The sequence below is a fragment of the Castanea sativa genome, chromosome 6 (genome assembly GCF_040712315.1).
Source record: "Castanea sativa cultivar Marrone di Chiusa Pesio chromosome 6, ASM4071231v1".
NCBI lineage: Eukaryota > Viridiplantae > Streptophyta > Magnoliopsida > Fagales > Fagaceae > Castanea > Castanea sativa.
Genome location: NC_134018.1, coordinates 51,846,266 through 51,869,011, shown reverse-complemented (window position 1 = coordinate 51,869,011; position 22,746 = coordinate 51,846,266). Strand labels below are relative to the sequence as shown.

Sequence of the window (22,746 nt, the reverse complement as noted above, 5' to 3'; positions counted from 1 at the left end):
CAATAATTTAAAGTTCTAAACTCCTATGAATCTGGTTTAAAAAATACAGTAAATTAAAAAAGATGACTCGTACCAAATGCCAGAATATTATACGCCAAATAGATAAATAGATTCTTCTCGCACAAAAAAAAAAAAAAATTTGTAAATAGATCATAGAGCAAAGTCTACTTCAAAACTTTCTCTAAGTATACTTTTAATATAGGTGTCACATTACTATTTTTCTTTTTCGCTGAATAGGTGTCACGGACTAAAAAGGTCCTTATGTCTGCTCATGCATATTTAAACTTGTCTTTTTCCCATCAAGTTGGTGGTAAATCACATCCATACGGCTCAAAAAAAAGAGCTACAGTATATTCTATGATGAAAATGGTGAGGACAATAATAGTTTGGACATGTTTATTAATTTACTAGTTGTTTAAGATAACTTATTTTGTTGAAATTAAAAAATTTTACTGAAAGTATTGTAGATAAAAGTAAAAGTTAATTGAAATAACACAGTAGAATTTATTAATAATACCAAAAAGTGCAATAAAACTCATAAAGAGTAGTAAAAACAAGTTGAATAATAAAATAAATTGGTAAAAATAATATTTCTCAAACAGACACGTACATGAGAACAATCTTTATCTTAGTCTAATTAAATATTACTATCAACTATTATTACTATTACCTAGGCTTACATAATATAAAAACCGTATGTAGTGTGCATGATTTTTGAATTATTATAATCCGTGGGACTGAAAGATAAGTCTTCATTATGATGTAATTGAAAAGTGGAAACATCAATCATTAATACCTATTTCAGTATTATGATAGATATATCATATATGTATAATAAATAGCAAATATTGTTGGTTAGCCAAAAAGAAAAAAGAAAAAAGAAAAAAGCAAATACTGTTAAAAAAAAAACAGCCTGAATCTTTTTTTCTCCCCCGCTAAGAATATTCAATTTTTGGTTACAGCAATGATATATTTTGGACTAAATTACAAAACATATCATCTGATTTTGACATATTTTTCTTTTCTAGTTTTAATATTTTTTTTCATTTCTTTCATCCAAATCTCAATTCCAAACGCTAATCCCCTAAAAACCCATAAACAATATAATTTTGATATTGAAAATTGATGTGTATTTTTTTTTTAAGAATAAAATTGATGGGGTTTTATATATATATATATATGTGTGTGTAAAGGATATATAATGTAAGAATCTTGTTATGATGTCTTTAATGCAATTGATAATAAACTATTTAAAAAAAATTGACAATACTTTCATACGAAATCCAAAAAAGTTAAAATAAAATTTCATAAAAAACTTTAAAAAATATTTTCTAAAATGCTAAAATATAGTTAACCTATTCCGAGTAATTTGCAAAATAGCATTATAGTTTTACTAATATTTTGTACCTCAAAAAAAAAAAGTTTTACTAATATTTTAATTGTTTTATGTACTTTTTATTTCAATTTTGGAATGCTCCGACCCGTTGAATTCAAGAATTTCGGATGATCCACCTTGAAATGTACCATTATAATTATATCCTATATTATTAATAAAAAAAAAAAACACATTAACCGAGAGCGACAAGTCTAGGTACGGCCTTTTTTTCATTTTCTTCAGTGCTAAGATTTCAATTTTCTTCTTCTTCTTCATTTTCATCTTCATCATTATTCAACAATCACAGAGATCCATTCCCTCGAGCTCAACCTCTCAATTCAGGTACTCCGAAACCCGACCCGTTTTCAAGCTTCAAGTATTTCTATGATTTTCCTGAATCATGATTCAATTCTCAAATCTCTCATTTCATTTATACACGAACTCAATGTAAGAAAAAAAAAAAAAATCTAAGTAACTAATAAATTAATCTCATTTAGTTTCTCTGAAAATTTTCCACTAATTGTCGATGATTTCAAAGCTATTCATATTCTGAAAACCATTTATCAAATTGTTTCAAGTGTTTGCGGTCGAGATTGCGTGGAATTGGTCTATCTTCGTTGCTTTATGTACTGGATCTGAAGGTACTTTTCTCAGAATATTTTTGTTTGTTTGATTCTGTACTGTGTAGCTTTTTGTTTCTATATTTGTTGACAAATTCAACTCCAATTTTTTTTGTTTTTTCAATCAGTTGCGTTAAGCTCAATTGACGCAAAGTTTCACTTATAGACGCACACATTTTCGCCCATTCAAGCGCGCACACACGGAATTTCATGTTTCGATTTTGTTTTTCGAGCAATTGTAGCTTTAATGAACATTTTTGGCTCGGAAAATGTGTGTTTTATCTATGAATAGTGAAGATTGCGGATTAAATTTGATGATTATGTTGTTCTTTCATGGTCATATTTGTATTACAATGTGGTTCGAAGTAAAATATTTATAGTTTTTACTAGTACAATGCTGATCGCGTTCCTTGCCGATATGAATATTCTATGTACGTGTTGGGACTTACACATGGTTGTTGTTGTTGTTGTTTTAAAGGGTTTAAAGTCGAGCATTCTTATGTTGGGATGATTTGAGTTGAACTTCCGTTTTCTACAGCATCTAGTGAGGTGTAAGGCTCAATATGGGGATTTTTGATGGTTTACCTGTGTCTTCCGATAAAGCAGTAAGTTAAATTTACGTTGTTTAATGCTTTTGTTGGAAACATAAGTTATTAATACTTTTTAGGTTATCTTTTTTGATTAGTAAGTTACACACGCACCCCTATGGGTTTTGAATCCACGACTTCACTCTCCATCCCATTATTTGAGGAAGTGTTACTTGAGCTAGTGCTCAATGAACTTTGGTTTTACTTAGTAAAGAATTAATTCTGTAAAATTTTTAGGGAAAACTATTATAGAGTGCGAAATGTTTCATCGAAAATAATTTCAATGATTATTGAACTTAAGCAGTGTGTCCAATGTTCTGGTGTATAGTAGTAGTTGTAGTCCTGTTTCACCAGCTGTAGTAAGTTTGCAACTGGCATAGTAATCCTCTTTTAACCTGTGGGTCAATGTGCTGGTCACTGTTTTTTTCAACCATATATGTATAAGTGTTGCTCTTATGGTAACTGCAGTATTTGAGGGAAGAGATTTCAAGAATAGATGAGAGTTGGGCCGCAGCACGCTTTGATTCGTTACCTCATGTTGTCCATATTTTGACATCAAAAGATCGTGAAGGTGAAGTTCAATTTTTGAAGGAGCAAAGTGATATTATTGAGGAGGTCGTCGATGAAGTAGTGCATGCTTATCACAGTGGCTTTAACAAAGCAATTCAAAATTATTCCCAGGTTTCTGAAGATTTTCTCCTTGATTGTTATAATTACACTTGTTTTCCTGAATTTTCTTCTTCATTAGCACGCGTGTGTGCCTATGTGTGCGGGGTGTCTGGCAGGGGGGGGGGGGGAGTTGCTGTTCATATAATGGACTATATGCTACGAACAAATATAATACTGGAGCATTACAATTTTTATTTATTTATTTGTAAACTTGGCTGCCTGCAGTTTTGCCAAGCTCCTTTCATATATTGGTTCCCCACCTCTAAAACCCCCCCTGGCAATCTCGGGCGATGAAGTTAGAGTTGTAGTTACATTCTAAGTTGTTAATTGTTTGTTTTTTTATTTATTTACTTTCATTCAGATCTTGCGGTTATTCAGCGAATCCACTGAAAGTATAGCTGTCTTAAAGGTCGATTTGGCTGATGCAAAGAACCGTCTTAGCGCCCGCAATAAACAATTGCATCAGTTGTGGTATCGGTCAGTAACGCTGCGTCACATAATTTCCCTGCTAGATCAAATTGAGGGCATAGCTAAGGTTTGTCCAACCTATTTCCAACTTTAAGATAATATCAGATCCAATAGTATTGCATACTTTTGGTCAATGTTACATTTCAATTGCCTGATTCCTGCCCCGCCCTTTAATGCTACATCTATGCTGCTATGCTTGGATCTTTGTGTACTAGAGTTGCAGTTGCATATCATATCCATACAAACATGCAAATTTTTTTTAAAGTAAGTTATATACATGTGAGCATGGATGCATAAGTGCGTGCATTAGTATGCACACATTTATGCATGCTATGATATGTCCTTAATGACTTGTTCTGATCATTACTTAAAAAAAGAAAGGATAGAAAAAAGAAAAGATAAAAGAACTTGTACCCTGACCTTGCCACACATAAACCGGCACTACACATATTATGTTTGAATCATCTGCATGCCATGGTTCTGGCGAAGCTGAAAAATTTTATCTTGCGTATTTGAAATTTGGCTTAGGTTCCATCTCGTATTGAGAAGCTCATTGCGGAGAAGCAGTTTTATGCTGCAGTTCAGGTGCATGTTCAATCGACACTGATGCTTGAGCGAGAGGGACTTCAAACCGTAGGTTTACTAAACTTCTGCTATCATTCCACGTCTGTAGTGTTACGAGAAGATTTTTGTATTTCTCTTTTTATTTCTGATTATTATTATTATTTTTTGGTTTTGTGGGACTTATATTCTAGTCAAGTTATATCCAAATCCCTCTATTCATGATTGGTGGCCTAAGACTTTATAATCTATTGTTTTGTTTTTGTTTTTGTTTTTTGATGAGTAAAAACTTTATAATCCATTGTATTTATCAACTTTCATAAAAACCTTAGGTAATCAGTTCACTAATGGAATTAAAGCACAATACCCTTTATTTTATTTATTTATATCTTATAGTAAGCACAATACTATTTTTATCATCTAGTACTACAGTAATCTGTTATATCACACTCTACCTTTAGGATTATTATTATTTGGGTGTGTAAGCTGCTTTGATGTTCACTAGATCTGGCCAGACTATCTTGCATGATTGCATTGTCTCTCATTGGCGCACACATCTACTGGAAAGCATTACCTTAGTCCGATGTCATTATAGACAATCATTTAGAGAATCATATAAGGGCTCTTTAGAAATTTCTTTCTTCCAAATACTTCTTTTTTGATTATGCTGAAGCTAATCTAGTACTGAGTGAAGAAAATATAAGGATTGGGCTTTTTAAGTCTTATGACTGCATTATAATTGTTCTTTTTTATGTGCCCTTTAGGTTGGTGCCCTTCAAGATGTTCGGTCAGAGCTGACAAAGTTGCGTGGGGTTCTTTTTTATAAAGTTTTGGAGGATTTGCATGCACACCTATACAATAAAGGTGAATACAGGTATTTACTTTCCTTCTTAGCTATAGCTTTTACAGTTTTCTGAAGCTAGTCTAATTGATGCTGATGTTAGGGGTTTTTTTGGGGGGTGGGGGTGGGGGTGGCGTGGAGATAATAATAGAAAAAGGAAAGTCCTTATGTACACTGTATATTAGATGCTGATATAAGCTACACAGTTTTCCCTGTTGTGTTGGCATGCTACTTTCTGGCATACTTTTTAGTATGAAGATTTTACCCAAGCTCTAGTTATTTAATATTTTCTTGTCCTTTTTCACTTGTTGGTGGTTGGGTTGGGGGCTTGTTCTTGGGAAGGAGATTGCAGGTTTTTTAGTGTGATTATTTATCACTATGACCACAGATTTTATGAATTACAATTTAAGCTATTTCTTAAAAGCTATTGCTTTAAAGAAGTTTATTGCCCTTAAGCTGACTATATTTTGCAGCTCAGCTGCCTCAAGCGTGCATGAAAGGGATGATGAAGTGCCAACAACCACGGCTGTTGCATTTGTGAATAATTCACAACCTCTATCTAGAAGAACCAGGTTAATGAAAGGTGACAGCCAGATTGGCATCCATGTGGATGGATCATATAGGCCAGGTTCTGTTGATGGAGGGTAAGATTGGAGATTTTTATTTTAACAGTCCTTGTGCAACTTCCTTTATTAGAACTGCCTTTTTTCCCCTTTGTTTGAACTGCTCCCTTTCCCCCTTCTAAATATAAATCAGAATATGCTTTCAGTTCATCTTTTGATGGCCGTGATGAGGAGGGTGCTCTGGAACTACCTGATGATGCTACCTCAGATGGGCATATGGCATCAATAAGAGTTAATGGTGGTGATGGCATTCCAAAGGATTTCAAAATGGTTTCTCGTCAAATGCCAATATGGCTTTCAAATTCCACTCCAGATGAATTTCTTGTAAGTATTATCTCAGAATTGCATCTCATATTATCTTATGTGTTTGAATTCTCATCTTTTAGGCTGAAGTTTTGGGTGTTATAATTGGATGTAGGAAGCAATAAAAAAGAGTGATGCTCCACTTCATGTGAAGTATTTGCAAACCATGGTTGAGTGCCTCTGTATGCTTGGCAAAGTTGCAGCTGCTGGTGCAATAATTTGGTTTGTTGTCTGGCTGACATACTTTTTCATTCTGCTTGAAGCATGGTTTTGAAGAAATTTATTTACTTCCAGAGATGTTTTGAACTTAATCGACCTAATTAATTCTGTTATAGTTCACTTCTCACTTCTAGAATATTGGATTTCCTGGCTTGTGTTTAGCATCCTTTTTTTTTTTTTTTTTTTTTTTTTTTTTTCTATTAATACTGGATCTGGTCCTGACCAAAATATTTCATGTTCATGATATTTGTATCTCATATTCTATCCGCACTTACACTATATTGTTATTTTGGAATTTTTTATTCTGTCATATAAATCTTTAATACATGTGAATCTGTATATCACCCCCAACTGCCATCTGAGTAATCTTATGAATATAGTGGTTGCCATGTTAATAATGTCAATACCCATGTCTTTGTGATTTTTCATATTAATTTCTGTTGAATGTAGGATCAGATTCATTTAATGATGGTAAGAAATTTCAAATTCCTAATTGTCCTGGATTCATAGAAAACAAGTAATGGATTCCTTGCAGAAGAGTGGTGGGATGACATCAATGGAGACTTCCTATCTAGCCTTCCAACTTTATGTCGATTACATTCTGATTTTAGTCACACATTGTTTAGAGTAGCTTCAGAAAGAGTTATCAGGGGTGGGCAAGGAATTCAAACCATCTAGTTGATTGGTGTGGAATTGAGTCTCCTTTATGTTGTGGAAATTTAAAGATATTTCCTAATATCGATTGATGTTTTAAAGCCATAGAAGGGGTAAAGACACTAATTAAAAAGCCTAAAATGTGGAAAAAGATGTTGCAAATTGTAGTCTTTAGATCAATGTGCTTGACAACACTTTTAGATCCTCTGGTTCATAAATATAAGGTTGCCTTTTCTGCACAGACTCATTGAAAAGTAGACAAACCTATTACTTCTTTTCATGTCTGGAAATTGGATCTAGTGATGCCAAAACACTCTCGTGGTGGATGTGAATTGAATTTGTATAGTGATTAAATTGGCTTACTATCTTAGTCCTGTTGAACTGCATCTCATTTCATGAATTGATTGTGTAGTATATACAGTTTCTAATATGTATCTTTTCCAAGTAGCCAACCCCATCTAGGCTGTGATCAAATTCAAGAATGAGTTCTGTTGAATATTTGTTTTTGTCTTTTTCAACTTATGGCATTTCATTATCATTTGTTTGTTTTTTGTTCAATATGTACTTTATAATGACAAACTTTGTTGATTTTGTTTTATAACAGCCAAAGATTGAGACCAACAATTCATGACATTATCACATCCAAGATAAAAGCTCATGCCGAACTTCTTAATTGTTCAAGGTCTGGCATTGGTCAGGGTGACCGAACTGTTACTGCTGGTCTTCATTTGTTGAAAGGACAGTTTCAAAGCTTCCAGTTGCAGAAACAGAAGCGTCAGAATGGGATGTCTCTGGTTGGGACTCTTTCAGCGGTGAGCCCTGTATCGTCTGTGATGGGTCCCAGAGGAAAAGCACAGTCTGCCGCAATGGAGCTGCTTGATTCAATTTTGGACACAATTGTTCGCATATTTGGTGCGGTACCTATTTTCTATGTTTTACTCTCTTTCAATGTTAAAACTAAATTTCTTTATTTTACATTTCAGAGAATCATGTTGTTGTTGGAGAGATTCTGGAATCAAAATCCACTCATCAAAGTGAAATGAACACACCAAGGTCATTGCCAACAGATTGGAACCCTGATTCTGAAGCATCTCAAGTTACTGGGGGATATAACATTGGCTTTTCCTTGACAGTTTTTCAGGTAAACTATCTGCATTAATTTATTGGCAATCTTAATGCCTGATGGTAAATTTAACACTTTCTTAAAAAAAAAAGAGTATTAATGGACAAGTTTGCTCCTTTCCCAACCTTTTCTTTTAATTCCTATTTCTTCAATATGTACCATAGAGTGAATGCCAACAATTCATTTGTGAGATTCTGCGAGCAACTCCTGAAGCTGCATCTGCAGATGCTGCCGTACAAACAGCTAGACTTGCAAGCAAGGCCCCTTCCAAGGAAAAGAGGCAAGTGCCTTCAATTTCATATTCAAATCTGTACTATGTGATATTCCTCAAATCACTTTTTCAACCTTCTTTGGAGTTACTTTGTGGGCACTGGTTGCCCCTTCATATTAATTTTTTTCCTTATATTCTTGCTGATTGTGATAACTTAGAACTAAGGGTATAACAAGAGAGCTCAAATCCCTTTGTTCAAGGTGCAATTGATATTGATCTAGGAGCCATCCACGAAATATTAAATATGTTCCAAGTTTAAGAATTTTATTGATAAATTACTACTTGTCCCAAAAGCTTAAGTTGATAGGAGATGATAAATTCAATCACCTAACCATTATTCTAATATTTGTATTTAAATTGTGGAAAATGTTTTTGTCGTATCGAAGATGTGTCACAAAGTTTCTGAAAAAACCAAAATGTATTTAGTATTCATGCTTATATTGGTTGAAGAGATGGCTGGGAAGAGTTTCAGGTTCAATAAGACATGATATATAGTTCAAGGTACCCGAGACTTAGGCCCGGTTATGGCATTTGCATGGTTTTGGAGGCAAGGATGGAGCTGTAAATGGTGATGGTGACGGTTAAATTTGAATGAGTTGACTTAGTGATTGATGTGATGCCTACGTTTCAGACATGATGATGGAGGTGATGGTTCTCTGCTAGCTGGGATGAGTTGCTCTAAGTGTTGGTCTTCATCAATTATGAGACCTGTGGAAGGAGAGTAACACTGCTGCTGCGGCAGCATCATGTCGGAGGTGGAGGAGCAGGTCATGGTGTTGGAGGCTGCATTTTGGTGATGTTATTGAGGTGGTATTCAAATAATGATAGGTGGCAGATTTGTGTCCATCCCTCTTCTTAACATACATAGGCACAAAGGTGCAAAGCTCAAGTGCGCTCCTTTTTTTTTTGATGACGAGGAAACCCTTCCAAGGTATGGGCTAGTGGGACCACCCCTAAGGGGCAAACCTTGGATGTTTACACACCCCCACCAAGTAGGTATCAGGTAAATCGCGAAATGCCTCAGCTAAGAGTCGAACTAGAGACTTTCGAACCAATGAACTCTTGATTGAAGTAAAGCACACATTTTATAATTTGAAAACAACTATTTATGGACAATATGACAATCAAGTGATCAACTAATCATAACATTATATTATGATTTTCTTATGCTTTACAAAATATATACAATTATGATATTTGATAGTCATGATCAAAATGAAGTACATGGTTGAATCAAAATATATACCAAAAGGCAAATACCAAAAAGCACTATAATGGTAAGTTGTGACTTCTATGCTTAACGTATGCAATGGGATGCAATCCAAAAGTATATGATCATCATCTTCATTAAACACAAGTCCATCATTGTTGAAATCACAAGATTTGTAATCCTCATCATCTTACTCATCTACTCCATCTAAATGATTAGCCTTTCCCTCATTAGGAGTATGTTGTTAACTAGAACTTGAATCTGTTGCTCTCGCAGTGACCTCACTCTTTATCTCATCTTGAATATTTCTTCAGCTCTAGCAACTCTAGCAACATTATACAATGTCAAGCAATCATCATGAAAGGCTATATTCTTCAGCACATTCATTGGGTTCTTCTTCTTCTATTCTCCTAGTTAACCACTCATTGCTGTCATCTTTATCCTCTAAAGAAATTGGACCCTGTCCCATTTGCTTTTTTCTCCTTGGATTTATAGCTTTACCTCTGTGCAGTATTCCTGCAAAACATCTTCAATTGCTACAGAGTCTAGAAAAGGAACAACTTGAGACTTGAAACTCATGAAGCCTGCATGTTCGACTTACCATGCAACAAAGACTAATAACCTTAGGGCATGCCCCTTGATTGGACCAAGAGCAACATCTTGATAGGAATCTGTGGATCTTATAAAACATTGGTCCACGGAGCCGTTTTGTGCGATTACATTTTTATATTTCCTTCTCTACCTATCAAATAAAAACCTTATGTCATGCCCTTTTCGTGGAATAGAATGCAAGAAAGGCTGATCTCAATAATGTGCAAGTCCATACTTCCAAACTTATAATTGGAAAGTCTGCTTACAACAAGTGGGGAGGGGGGATTGGAATACAGATTCTCTACATAGGGGGGACTAGGTAATGCCACTGAGTTTCGAGGCTCTTGGCTTCTTCATTTTAATTAACGTATCAAAATAACCTGATTCCTTCATTTTCAAATATCTACCAGATTCTATTGTTTTCCTTGGGTAATATTTATTTTGAAGCTGATTCCTGGTGTTTTTTTTGCTGGAGATGGCAAGGAATTTTTTTTTATATTGGGGTATTATATTACACATAGAATTATAGTGGTTTACTACATCTAAATTCCTCTTGTTAGACATAATTAAAATGATTACATTTAATTTAATCGTTGCTTAAAAAAAAAAAGATGTCTGATTGATTCTCTCGTTATTGTTATGCAATCTGTAATATTGGTGCTGATGGGTTACAGGGACCGTTCGGATGATGGTCTTACTTTTGCTTTTCGTTTCACAGATGCTACTGTATCCATTCCTAACCAGGGTAAGTCGAAGATTGTACTATTAATTACTTAAATTTCCTGGTTAGATTCTCATAATATAAATTGGATTTAGTCTCTAGTTTTAGTTGATTGTATCAATTTTGATGGGATGCCCAAATTACAATACAAAGTTTTATTCCTTGATTCCTAACCAGGAGTTGACCTCATTCGGCAAGGATGGAGTAGGAGGGGTCCAAATGTTTCACAAGAAGGTTATGGATCTGCAGCTGTCTTGCCTGAGCAAGGCATATATCTAGCAGCATCCACATACCGACCTGTGCTTCAGGTTTTGGAATGTCATATTTATGCTATCAATGTGAAATATCTTTGCATAACAGGTTCTGTAGTTGGCCTTTTCTGATATGATGTTCTCTGCAGTTTACAGATAAGGTTGCTTCAATGCTGCCGAAAAAGTATGCCCAGCTTGGGTACGTTCAAAACTCTTGTTCACTTTCCTAGTTCAGTGATCTGCTTATAATAGCATCACAACTTTGCATGAAATATACAGTGGACAGTTAAGAGTAATTATGAAGCCTATAACCTATCTTCTTATTCTTTCTATCTTCCACATGCTTCTCTCATTTTTTGCTTAATTGAAATGTTGCTATGCATTAGAATTGAATGTGGAGGTGGAAGAACGTGTCTTGACAATTTACTTTAATTTATGTTTTTTTTTTGGTGCTAAATTTTCTATCTCTGTCATTGTTGTGTATTAGTTATGATTCAAAGGATTAAAAATTCCAAAGAAACGTTGTAAATTCATTATTGCAATCTCCCTTTGTTTTCCTGATTCCATACTGATGTCCATTTGAATTTTTCTCCTCTAAAACTGCAGGAATGATGGATTGCTTACTTTTGTGGAAAACTTCGTGAAGGACCACTTTTTGCCAACTATGTTTGTAGACTACCGAAAAAGTGTTCAGCAGGCTATATCAAGCAAGTTCTCTAAATTATTTAAACTTGTTCCTTTTTTAGCAATTTTGATGAGAGCTGATAACTTGCATTAGGCCTTCTTATTTTTTAGGGGTCAACTTGAGTAGCCAGAAACTATACATCAAACTGTTTAACTCATTGTATATCATGGCGCTAACTTTATCAATTCAAAATGCTTTAAGAGGTTAACAGATTGATTCTTGTGGCTCATCTAATATCTGTTAACTTGTCTGACCTGCACTACTGTGCAAGTGCCTGATAGAGTCATAGATATCTGGCACTTTTACCCCCCAAAACAATTATTTTTGATAAGTATGCAAAAACAGCAACCCAGAAGCATTTAAGGAATAAATGACATTTTTAAAAATTATTTAAAAAATGGAACTAGTCTAGTTTGAACCAAATGTCAAAAACAAACTAATTGAATATGCCCCACATCGTGTTTATGTTGAGTGATCTGAACACTCTGGAAAGCTGTACCATTGTGCTTCATAATTCTCTACACACTTCACTACTGTCCAAGCTACCCTCTCTGACCTTTCCCTGCCACTGCTCTCTAAATTATCCGACTCAAGTGATCTATAGACTTCTCATCTAATTTTGCACTGTTAATATTCTCCCTGAATATAATTTCTAACCAAATTTAACCACCTTAGAAAGCACACTTGCCTGCCAAATACTCTTCTGAGGAATGTTGAAAACTGATATATTTTATGAAACTGATGTCATTAAACCAGAAGAAAAGTCAATTTTTTTTGCATCATCAGCATCTAGTAATACTAGTCTATGATTGGAAAAGGCCATAGTGTGACCCAGCATGTTATTTATTTTTGACATTTGAAGCTACAGAAGTTGCGGAAAGAATTAAACTTTAACCAAACAGAGAAGATACTATTTTTCCTTAGTTATAAAACTTGCTGCATGAAGGATTAGGACTGTGTATATCCTAGTTGGATGGCTCATTGAGAGAATGTTGAATGATGCCTGTGTCACTGCGAGCCATGTATGTATTAGTCATGTGGTTATCTCTCTCTTTTGTTTTTCCCCTTGCACCAAAAAAAAAGAAAAAATCTTATTTCTGTAATTATCTTATAGGTCCTGCTGCATTTCGTCCAAGGGCACATACTGGTGCTACTTATACTCCATTGGTTGAGAAGGGTAGACCAGTCTTACAGGGGCTTCTGGCTATAGATTTCTTAGCAAAGGAGGCAAGTTAACTTATGTTTCTCATCTTACGAGAAAGGACCTTTCCTCCCTAATACTCTGCACAAATTGGTGGGATTAACTAATTTTGGGCAGTGTAGCTGCTAAAATTTCTGGATTTATTTTGAATACATGTTTAACACTTTTATTAATTATTTTAGTGTATGGATATACGGTATTTGACTATCTAATTTAAAATTATTACATAATCTAGGTACTTGGTTGGGCTCATGCAATGCCTAAATTTGCTGGGGACCTTGCAAAGTATGTGCAGACTTTCCTTGAGCGCACATATGAAAGATGTCGTACTTCATACATGGAGGCATGGTTTTCTCTATTTTCTCTACATTTCACTTAGCACATCATTGCAGTTATTATTTTCAGCTATCTTCCCCATCCCTACATTTTTCTCTATTTTCTCTGCATTTCACTCAGCTCACCATTGTGATTATTATTTTCAGTTATCTTCCCCACCCCCTTGTTATTTTCTGTTTCCTGGTGCATCTTTGTATTTTGCCTTTTCCAGCTCATAGTTAGTTGAATGGTTTGACAATGCTCAAATTCAATCCTTATGCTATATTATGGTAGAAGTTGAAATAAACCTTGATCTAAAATTAGTAAACCTGTTAAAAAAGTTAGCTCAAACAATGCTTGGCGTAGCCAAGTGGTTGATACTTGACTTAATTCTCTCAAGTGAGAGGTTCTTCCTGCCAAAAATAATCACAACCAATTTTTTGTTGTATAGCTTATGAGTTGTGGTCCATGGTTTTTTGTTTGTTTGGTATTCATTGGGTTATGCCATATAAAGTTAGCGTGTTGCTGACTTCTTGGCAGGGCAAGTTTGGTAGGCATCGAAATATAGATTTATGGAGGTTTGTGCCACATTGTTTGTTTTGGTGCTTATGGCGGGAGTGGAATGCTAGATGCTTTGAGGATTGTGAACGGTTTATTCTTGACATTAAATCTTTCTTTTTCCGTACTCTCCTTGATTGGAGTGTTGTTTTGCCTTTTTATACTTGTTTTTCTCTCTCTGATCTTATTGATTGTTGTAATCTGGTCTCTTGATTTGTGCCACTCTAGTACACTTCCGGTGTACTTGGTTGGTTTTTCCTAATAAAATTTCTTACGTTACTCATCAAAAAAGAAGAAGAAAAAGTTAGCTCAAAACTAGTGCACAGCATATGTTGGTCATGCATACTTGTCTTGGAGTCACTTTACCAATCATTTACTTTTTAACTTCTAAGAGGATACTAAGTAAATCCCGTGTACTTTTATCAACATTTACATAGAACTTTTATTACCAAACAATTTTTTTTTCTCATAATGTTTCAGGCAGTGCTTGAGAAGCAGAGTTATATGCTCATTGGGAGGAATGATATCGAGAAATTGATGCGAGTTGATCCAGCAAGTTCTTATTTACCAAATCCACTTGGTCAGTCAAACATGGATGATAATGCCTCTGACGCTGAAAGTGTTGAGGTCGAACTAGAACTGAGCAATTTATTGTTGGCTTTGCGGCCCATTAAGCAGGTCCTTCTATAGCCATTTGTAATTCCGTTTTTTATTCTAGCTGAATTTTTTTTTTCTTGTTTTTGGGGCTGTTAATATTCCTTTAATAAAGGGCCCTTAGATTTCTACTACTATATTTTAGTATGTAAAATCTTGCTGAAATTAGTCCTTACTGTGTTGAAGTGCTAATGAACATACAACATAGATTTGAGGATTATGTGTTGATGTTCTTTCTTTGCTTTTCTCTTGTGCAGGAGAATCTAATTCGTGATGATAACAAACTCATTTTGCTGGCATCCCTTAGTGATTCATTGGAGTATGTGGCGGACTCAATTGAAAGGCAAGTTCTCTTATCTGGTTGGGAGGTGGGATAAAAATGATTATGTTTGGGAAAACAGGGAAGTCATGCTAGTGTGAACAGAAACTTGAAGGTGTTGGTTACCACACCCAGAATGTGTCCTTGTGTTTATCTCCATGCAGCATCAAATTACTTTTTACTTCTTATCTGTTGATTAAATTTTGCAAGTGGCAAATCTTTTTGTCTTTTCCATTATGGTTTGGATTCATCTTTTAATATCCTAATCATAGTGATTACAAAAGCAATCATGAAACATAGGACAGACATTATTTCCAATTTGTGCTAATGCAGTTGTTTGAGACTTTGAATCTTACCTGAGAAAACAAAAACTGATATGATAAGATGCTTTTATGAATGCAAATGTTCCGCTTTTGGCACACGTGGGTTATGAAAGCTTCATGCTAATGAGCTGTGTGTATGATATTTCTTTGGATGGATATACCGGGTTTCAAAAACTACACAGCATTTTCCTTTCTAAGATTTGCCTGAATTTTATGTGCTTGCAATACCCCAAAATATTTACCTTATCTATTTGTGTGTAATTTAAATTTCTTTCCTCTAAAGTTGGACAGTTTTAGTATTGCTTTCATCCCATGGTATTAGTTTGTATATGAGCGGAAATGCTCTTTATATTTGATACACGAATTTAGTGAAGGTATCTCTACCCTCTTCTTAGCAATCTAACGATCCAGGTTTTAAGTTACCTGCCCATCTTATCATCTCTTTGATATCTAGAGTATATACAATCCAAAATGAGTGCTAATTCATTGTACAGCTTTGGGGTGATTCCATTTCCTCAGCTTTTGCTTAGTACAACCACCTCAAATGTGATATGTTCCTGTCCTATTTTGCTTATTAATTGTGTGATATGTTCCTGTATCTCCACCTCAGACATGTTCTACCCATGATCACTTTTACTGCACTGCTGTGACATATTTATTTTGAGCAGAGAAGCATCTTGTCCTGATATAGGAATTCATGTCATGCCATACATTATGAGAATCAATGTGGCATTGTGCTTTTATTAGATTATTACTTTATTTATTTATAAGTTTTATTAGATGATTACCTTCCAGTCAGCTGGTTTTAATAAAGGGTTGTACCCATTTTACAAAGCTCCCACTTCTCTAGCATTTGGGAGAGGTGATTGGCAGTCAACTGGTTTTAATAAAATTGGGAAAATAAAGTATTACTTTTACCAATGTTTCTCTTGAAAGTCTGTTTGGAATTGTCAAACACACACACACACAAGCGCGCGTGCACGCACACATCTTTGATTTATGTCTTTACTATCTCTGTTCTGTGAAGTGTGCAGAAGATATACATCCTATTATTTTAAGAAATGTCTCCATGATATTTATAGTCGTAATTTTTCTCTTTGAGATGGGGAAAGAGAGAATGTATTGGGAAGGACAAAAATAAGGACTACAGTTATAAGCATCACTGAGAGAACTATGACTGTTCCCTGTTCTGTCTTTATCAAATTACACACTGGCATATTTTATGCCATCATACTGGTCACTTAGTCACAAAAAGGTCTGCATTTTGCTAATGATATTCTTGGTGGATTTAATTTTATGTAATTAGGTACATATATACACATAGGTGATAAGTAACTATGCATATACTTAACATACATTGCTTTCTGAAACTTCTAGGAGATTTTTTTTTTTTTCAATAGCTTGAATGAATAACAATTTTCATGCTATATACAGGCTTGGGCAAACAACCTTAAGAGCATCTCAAGCAGAGGAAAATCCAAAGCACCGTCATACTCGAACAAGCAGTGCTCCTACTAGGGATCTGGCATCATTTGCTGATGAGTACAGGAAACTGGCAATTGATTGTCTTAAGGTTTTACGTGTAGAGATGCAGTTGGAGACAATTTTCCATATGCAGGTTAGTAAAAATCTTGTAATTTATATATACTTTGTCTCAATTGGAATAGGGAAAATATCAAGGTGTTATAAGTGAGACAGAACGATTGAAATTATCCTCTGCTCACTAAGAATGTTATTTAAACAGGAAATGACAAATCGGGAATATTTGGAGGACCAAGATGCTGAGGAGCCTGATGACTTCATTATTTCACTCACTGCTCAGGTTGGTATTGTTGTCTCTAGCTTGTTTGCATGTGTACAGTAATAGTGCTGTTGGCCTTCTGGAAAGATGTTTATCTAAAAGTTTTTGACCTAATCTATTTGGAGGGGGAAAATGACCTTCAAAAGAAATACCATGTGCACATGCCAATACCTAAATTTTTATATTCTAGGATAAAATCCAGTAGGGGTCCATTTAAGTAAATATATGTCTGCAACTTTTTATTGAACTGAATTTATTTTTTGGTAAATAAATGGATAAGATTTGACCAACAACAGAATGATAATAATGCAAGTCAGCCACATCATGGGCTAGCAGAGGTTCAACCTCAGGAGGCAGAACAAAATACTGTTTAAGATTACAATCTTGAAGAGCACCCCCATTATATTTCATGTCTACACAATCTTGAACTGATAATTTTTTCCAATAGTTGTACATTATAATAACTAGGCTGATGTCCCGCAACACAGGAATTTTGAAACATTTTAAGAAATTATATTATGTCTCATGTATAAAAATTATAATATGATGTAATATCTTCTCAAAAAACAATTATATGATATAATACATAGGGAATCAACTGCAACTATATTATGTCATTGGAAAGAAAAGATAATCAAGAATATAAATCAATTGCTTGAGTGAATTGACAAATATTTGAATCTTTCCGCTAATTTATGCATACAACTATCTTTTATAATTTTGATTGCAAGCAAATAAATTTTCTTTTATATTTTTCTCTACTTTGTTTCAATATGGCCAAAGCACCTCAATTTGAGCAAGAATGAATATTTTAATTTTTATATAAATATTATAAAAATAATCATAAAAATTCAGTTTACATAAATAATTAGTAAACCACTTATTAATAATTAATACATCAAAACAAATGCATTTACACTATTGATACTCAGTTTAATTACATAGCACAAATTTAAATTACTACAATGTTGGTTCCATGTATGAGTGTGTGTATATATATTGTACATGTCATTAAAAAAGATTTAGTAAGTAAATTTTTAAAATTAATATAATTAAAAATATGAACATATTACTTCAGTGAATTCACTAATTTTTAATTATTTCAACTAAGTGGAGCATACGAATTTTTTTTATTATATATTTTTTTATTGCACGTGTTATTAAATTTTCTTTTTCATTCTCATGGTTTTTGTTTCAATTATTTCCAAATTAACTAAACACGAGGAAGAATGTCATACACCAAATTAATTAATTATTATTTATAGTAATTATTATAATATTAATTTTATAGAAATAAGCATATAAATTCATTTTATATAAATAACTAGTGTACCATCTACAGATAATTAATACATGAAAACCAATGAGTCTCCATTAGCACATGGCAATTGATTAATTAATACATTGACATAAATAATTTTTTTTGATTTTGATGAGGCCCAAGGCTAAATGAAGAGAATATTCCCATTCATTCTCAAGGAATGCGCCACTTGGCTCAACCTTCGGCCATTATGACTGAGGTTCCTGCTTATATATATAACCCTGGAAGCATCATAATTCTTTTGTTGGAAAAACGTGGTCATAAATCTTTTCTGTGTTTTTACTTACAACTGTATTCCATCAAACAAAATCAATATTAGAGGACTTTTTAAATATTTTTTATAAGAATATTACAGAGGATTTTTTTTTTTGGATAGGTAACGTAAAATTTTTATCAAAAATAAACCCAACCCGAGTACATTGGGAATGTACTATGGGGGCACAAATCAGGAACCAAAATTTCAATGATCAAGTAAAACAGGAAGAGAAATATTATAGATGATTTAGGTACATAAAATAATGGCATCTGAGGGCCACAAGCATGGCAATACTTTTGCTAATGATCAAGTGCTTTTGCTGCTTTTGATTGTAGAGACATGAAGTTCTGCCCAAAAGTAAAGGAATAAATATTGCTACTTGTGGAAAAATATGATTTTAGCTTTTCAGGCACAGAACCGTACTTGGTATAATATGCAATGCCATTGTTAACTATTTTTTATGGAGAAAAGTTGACAAGAACCCTAAAACATTTGACCCCCTTTTTTTTATTATTATTTTTTAAATTTAAGTTTTAACTTGGAAAAGAAAGCATGGTCAATATATCTAACGTCCCATATTTTCTCTTCCCTAATGTCCCATATATTCTCTTCCCTAGTGGATTTAATTGCATAGAAAGAACTAAGCCTTAATCCTATCTGATTGGGGTTTGATTAAATTGTGTATGAGTTTATATAATTTTCTTCTTTCTTCATGAGAAAAGATAGCATTAAAAGCAAATATAATCTATAATGAATATTGGTGAAATATGCATTCTTCCCTTTACATTTTTTTAGTGAGTATATCCTCTTGGAAGCAAATCTTACAAGTCTTTTCCTGTTTTGTGCTCATAGATAACACGCAGGGATGAGGAAATGGCACCTTTTGTTGCAAGTCTAAAGCGCAATTACATATTTGGTGGAATTTGTAGCATTGCTGCGAATGCATCTGTGAAGGTACGCCTGCACTCTTATTTTGGGTTTTAGAATTTTGTTTTTGGGCTTCAAAATGTTTGTTTCAAATTATAGTCCCAAGAAAAATTTCAGTTTCTTGTTCACTGCTAATGAGAAAAGGCAATGTCTCATTAGGCATTGGCTGATATGAAATCCATCAACCTTTTTGGGGTCCAGCAGATATGCCGAAATTCAATTGCACTAGAACAGGTAACTTTTGTTCCATGTAATTTGTCTTCTGTTCTTGAAAACCAATTTGAATGAAATGAAATTATATCTGGGAGAAAATATATATTTTCCATTGGACAAAGTTTTGTGAAGGAATCTCCTCCAACCCATTACATAGTGCTTCATAATACCGTCCATGTGAATTTTTTTAACAAGTCATGACTCATTAAATAGGTCATATGACAAAGTATAGTTCACGTGAGTAATTTTCTCAATTACCAGTGGGTTGGAGATTTTCTCCAAACTGGTTTGGAGGTAAACATTTTCCATTTGATGTAAGTTGACATTAGGCAGAGCGCCGATGGTACACTAACTTTAGAACTAGGGTGATTATATTACTAACCCTTAAAACCATCAAGCCAAACCCAATTTGTGTAAATGAGACTGCTGGTTTTGCTTTTTATTTTATGATACAATACTACCTTCTTCACTTTTTCATTTATTTATTTTCCATTTTTATGGCACTACAGGCCCTGGCAGCTATCCCATCAATTAACAGTGAAGCTGTACAGCAGAGGCTGGATCATGTCCGTACTTACTATGAACTTCTAAACATGCCATTTGAGGCAAGTTATCTTACCTTACAGTTTCTTGCTATAAGTTATTGTGTTGCCACTAGGCACCAGTAATTAGTGTCTCTGTTCTTGTTTATAGGCATTGCTAGCCTTCATCATGGAGCACGAACGCCTGTTTACAGCTGCAGAGTGAGTTGATATGACTGTCTAACTGTTTTCTCTTAGTTGGAGTACTGTGTGAAGTCGGTGAATAACATATCTTGTTGTCTTTGACAGGTATGCTTATCTTCTAAAGGTCCAGGTTCCAGGACGAGAGATTCCTGCAGATGCACAAGATCGCATATCAGAGATTTTATCCCATTAGCTTTCCTAGTTCTGGACATTGATCTAATTGTTATGTATCCAGTTGTAAAAGTTCTTTGTTCTAGGTGTGGCGTGTCACTGTCATGCAAGAGATTTGATTATTTTTCTCAAGAGAAGGCGGATGTTGGATTGGATGAAGACGCAGCTTCCTAGGAAGTCACCACTTAGCACGAGCCATACCGTGGTTTAGTTTGTGACATTATTCTGGTGAGGGTGATTTTGTTGCATTTCTTATTATAATTTATTCTTGTGTAGTATCAATTTTGGCGCTTGTGTTTTCCTTTGGGCTTTATGAAGCTTCAGTTTAGCAATCTTGAGAACAAAAAGAAAATCCCATGTATATTTCCGATCTCTATTATTTGTAAATCATTCAAGTAGAAATTTTCACAAAAACTTCACTCTCTCAAGACTAAAAACTCCATTCTTTCCCTGGAAGGTAATTCTTATTTTATTATATCCGGTAGGTTTTTACCTGCTAGTCTATTGCTTGTGATCTTGATTATGGATATTTCCAAAACCGCGGCTGCATGTTTATTTTTTGGTGGTGGTATTGGTTTATAATTTTCTTTGAGGGTTTTTGGGGCCAAATTCATGTTCTATTATTCAGGTAACAAGTAGCAAAATATAAATATAAATTGGGTAAAATGTAAAACTGACCTTCTAAGTTTATTTAGATTTCATTTCAGTTTTTTGTTTTTGTTTTTGTTCATTTCAGTCCTCTAACTTTCAAGTTTATTCAATTAAGGCTTTTCTATCAACTTTTGTTATATGTTATGGTTAATTTTTCAATTTTATAAATTTTTTTAATTAAAAAATTCAATTAATAATTGAAAAATATTTTCCAAATTTTTTTTTATCAAAAAATTTTAACAAAAGTTAACGAAAATGCTTTAATTGAATAAATATGAAACTTAGAGGAATGAAATGAATGAAAATAACGTTAGAGTATTGAAATAAAATATGAAAAAAGTTAAGAGGGTCGGTTTTGCATTTTAGTTATATAAATTTTTATGTTCCATTCAAATGGTGGGATAATTATGTGGTTTAAAGATGTAAAAATGGCTGGCCGTTAAAAAGGAAATAGCTTCTCGTTTATTTGATCCTAAAACTCAGTTGTGCCGGATTTCCATTGTCTCTCATAATTCTAGCTTGAGCCCTATCATAATAAAATCCTGGACTAAGTCCTCACTAATTTCTAAGGATTGGGCTACAGGCAGGAATTGCAGGAAACTGAGAAAGAAATGAAATTCATAATATGGAAAAATTAATTTGGTTCTTTGACAGATGATTAACGAAATAAAATAGAAATAAAATAGTTGATGATCGGAGTTTGATGATGCTTTGAAAAAATAAAATAAAATTTGGCTTTGAAATGTCGGAAGTCGGGGGATGGTCGGTTTGTATCTATAGTCAAAAGACCTTTTTAATTAGTCATATAACTTGTTTATATATTAAGATGGATGGTATTTTGTATCTTCACAACTGGATTTGAGGAGATTCAAAACCAAATTTGTTTGGAGACAACTGTCCAGTAAGTAAGCAATGGCTTACAAGGTTTGCAGTGAGATCACAGTCAGAAAAACAATAAGGATGCAATCATTTCCCATTATATTTAAAGTGAGAACAGCATACTCCAATTGTGACGGAGCTGTTCGTGCAGCATCATCCTAGGAACCAAGAAGCTACTTGCCACAAAGTCGATTGCAACCCGTTAATAAGATACAAGAGTGTTACATTAACAGAGTGTAAGTCAAGGCAACTGATTCTGGCTCGAGAGGGGTGGCCTGGTGGTTGGAATCTGTGAATCAAATTTGTGGTCCCTAGTTCGAGCCAGGGCGAGTACTTGGAGAGGAATTTGGGTATCCTTGCTGAGGCCCCTGATTACCAGCTCTCTCGAAGTGCTAGGGTGAGATCTGTGGTCACCTTAAACCATAGTAGCTATGACTCAATCTAACATTCTCTAACGGGGGTGCTCCTATAGTCATGTCTAAGGGGGTGAGTCACAATGGTCGCCCCCGCCCCCCCCCTTTTCCGTTCATCAAAAAAAAAAAAGGCAACTGATTCCATCAGTCAATAATACAATGTACTTTTTATTCAACAAAACTTTGATTACCTATAAAAAAAAATTGTTAAGAAACTCTACATTAATTTTGAGTCTGACTTTTTGAG

The 22,746-nt window shown here is 34.1% G+C and overlaps 1 protein-coding gene and 1 non-coding gene across 5 annotated transcripts; both read left to right on the top strand.

Moving 5' to 3' along the window:
* The first annotated feature begins 1,570 nt into the window (after positions 1-1,570).
* On the top strand, positions 1,571-21,050 carry LOC142640346 (exocyst complex component SEC8). 4 transcript variants are annotated; one of them, XM_075814404.1, is made up of 29 exons: positions 1,571-1,591; positions 1,683-1,717; positions 1,954-2,016; positions 2,474-2,600; positions 3,051-3,263; positions 3,613-3,786; positions 4,248-4,352; positions 5,045-5,154; positions 5,595-5,765; positions 5,891-6,068; positions 6,163-6,269; positions 7,525-7,832; positions 7,904-8,061; positions 8,208-8,323; positions 10,790-10,860; positions 11,014-11,144; positions 11,237-11,286; positions 11,694-11,794; positions 12,887-12,999; positions 13,209-13,316; positions 14,327-14,524; positions 14,758-14,843; positions 16,577-16,760; positions 16,887-16,964; positions 19,373-19,474; positions 19,607-19,681; positions 20,170-20,265; positions 20,354-20,403; positions 20,491-21,050. In XM_075814404.1, the coding sequence occupies exons 4-29, from the start codon at positions 2,559-2,561 to the stop codon at positions 20,576-20,578; spliced, it is 3,213 nt and encodes a 1,070-aa protein (XP_075670519.1). In that variant the 5' UTR covers positions 1,571-1,591; positions 1,683-1,717; positions 1,954-2,016; positions 2,474-2,558; the 3' UTR covers positions 20,579-21,050. The 4 variants fall into 4 exon arrangements, with proteins under 4 accessions (XP_075670519.1, XP_075670521.1, XP_075670518.1 ...); XM_075814406.1 differs by having other exon boundaries at positions 1,575-1,717; positions 2,534-2,600; XM_075814403.1 differs by having other exon boundaries at positions 1,575-1,717.
* Positions 10,136-10,248, top strand: LOC142641827 (small nucleolar RNA snoR2/U65). Its single transcript, XR_012845504.1, has one exon. It is a non-coding gene; the product is annotated as a small nucleolar RNA snoR2/U65 (small nucleolar RNA).
* Positions 21,051-22,746: the final 1,696 nt, after the last annotated feature.

Bases quoted from the DNA above. Each gene is read 5' to 3' on its own strand.
- LOC142640346 (XM_075814404.1), top strand. From the start codon at position 2,559: ATGGGGATTTTTGATGGTTTACCTGTGTCTTCCGATAAAGCA. The intron at 11,145-11,236 runs GTTTTGGAATGT...TGTTCTCTGCAG, and splicing joins CATACCGACCTGTGCTTCAG to TTTACAGATAAGGTTGCTTC. The intron at 20,404-20,490 runs GTGAGTTGATAT...TGTCTTTGACAG, and splicing joins CGCCTGTTTACAGCTGCAGA to GTATGCTTATCTTCTAAAGG.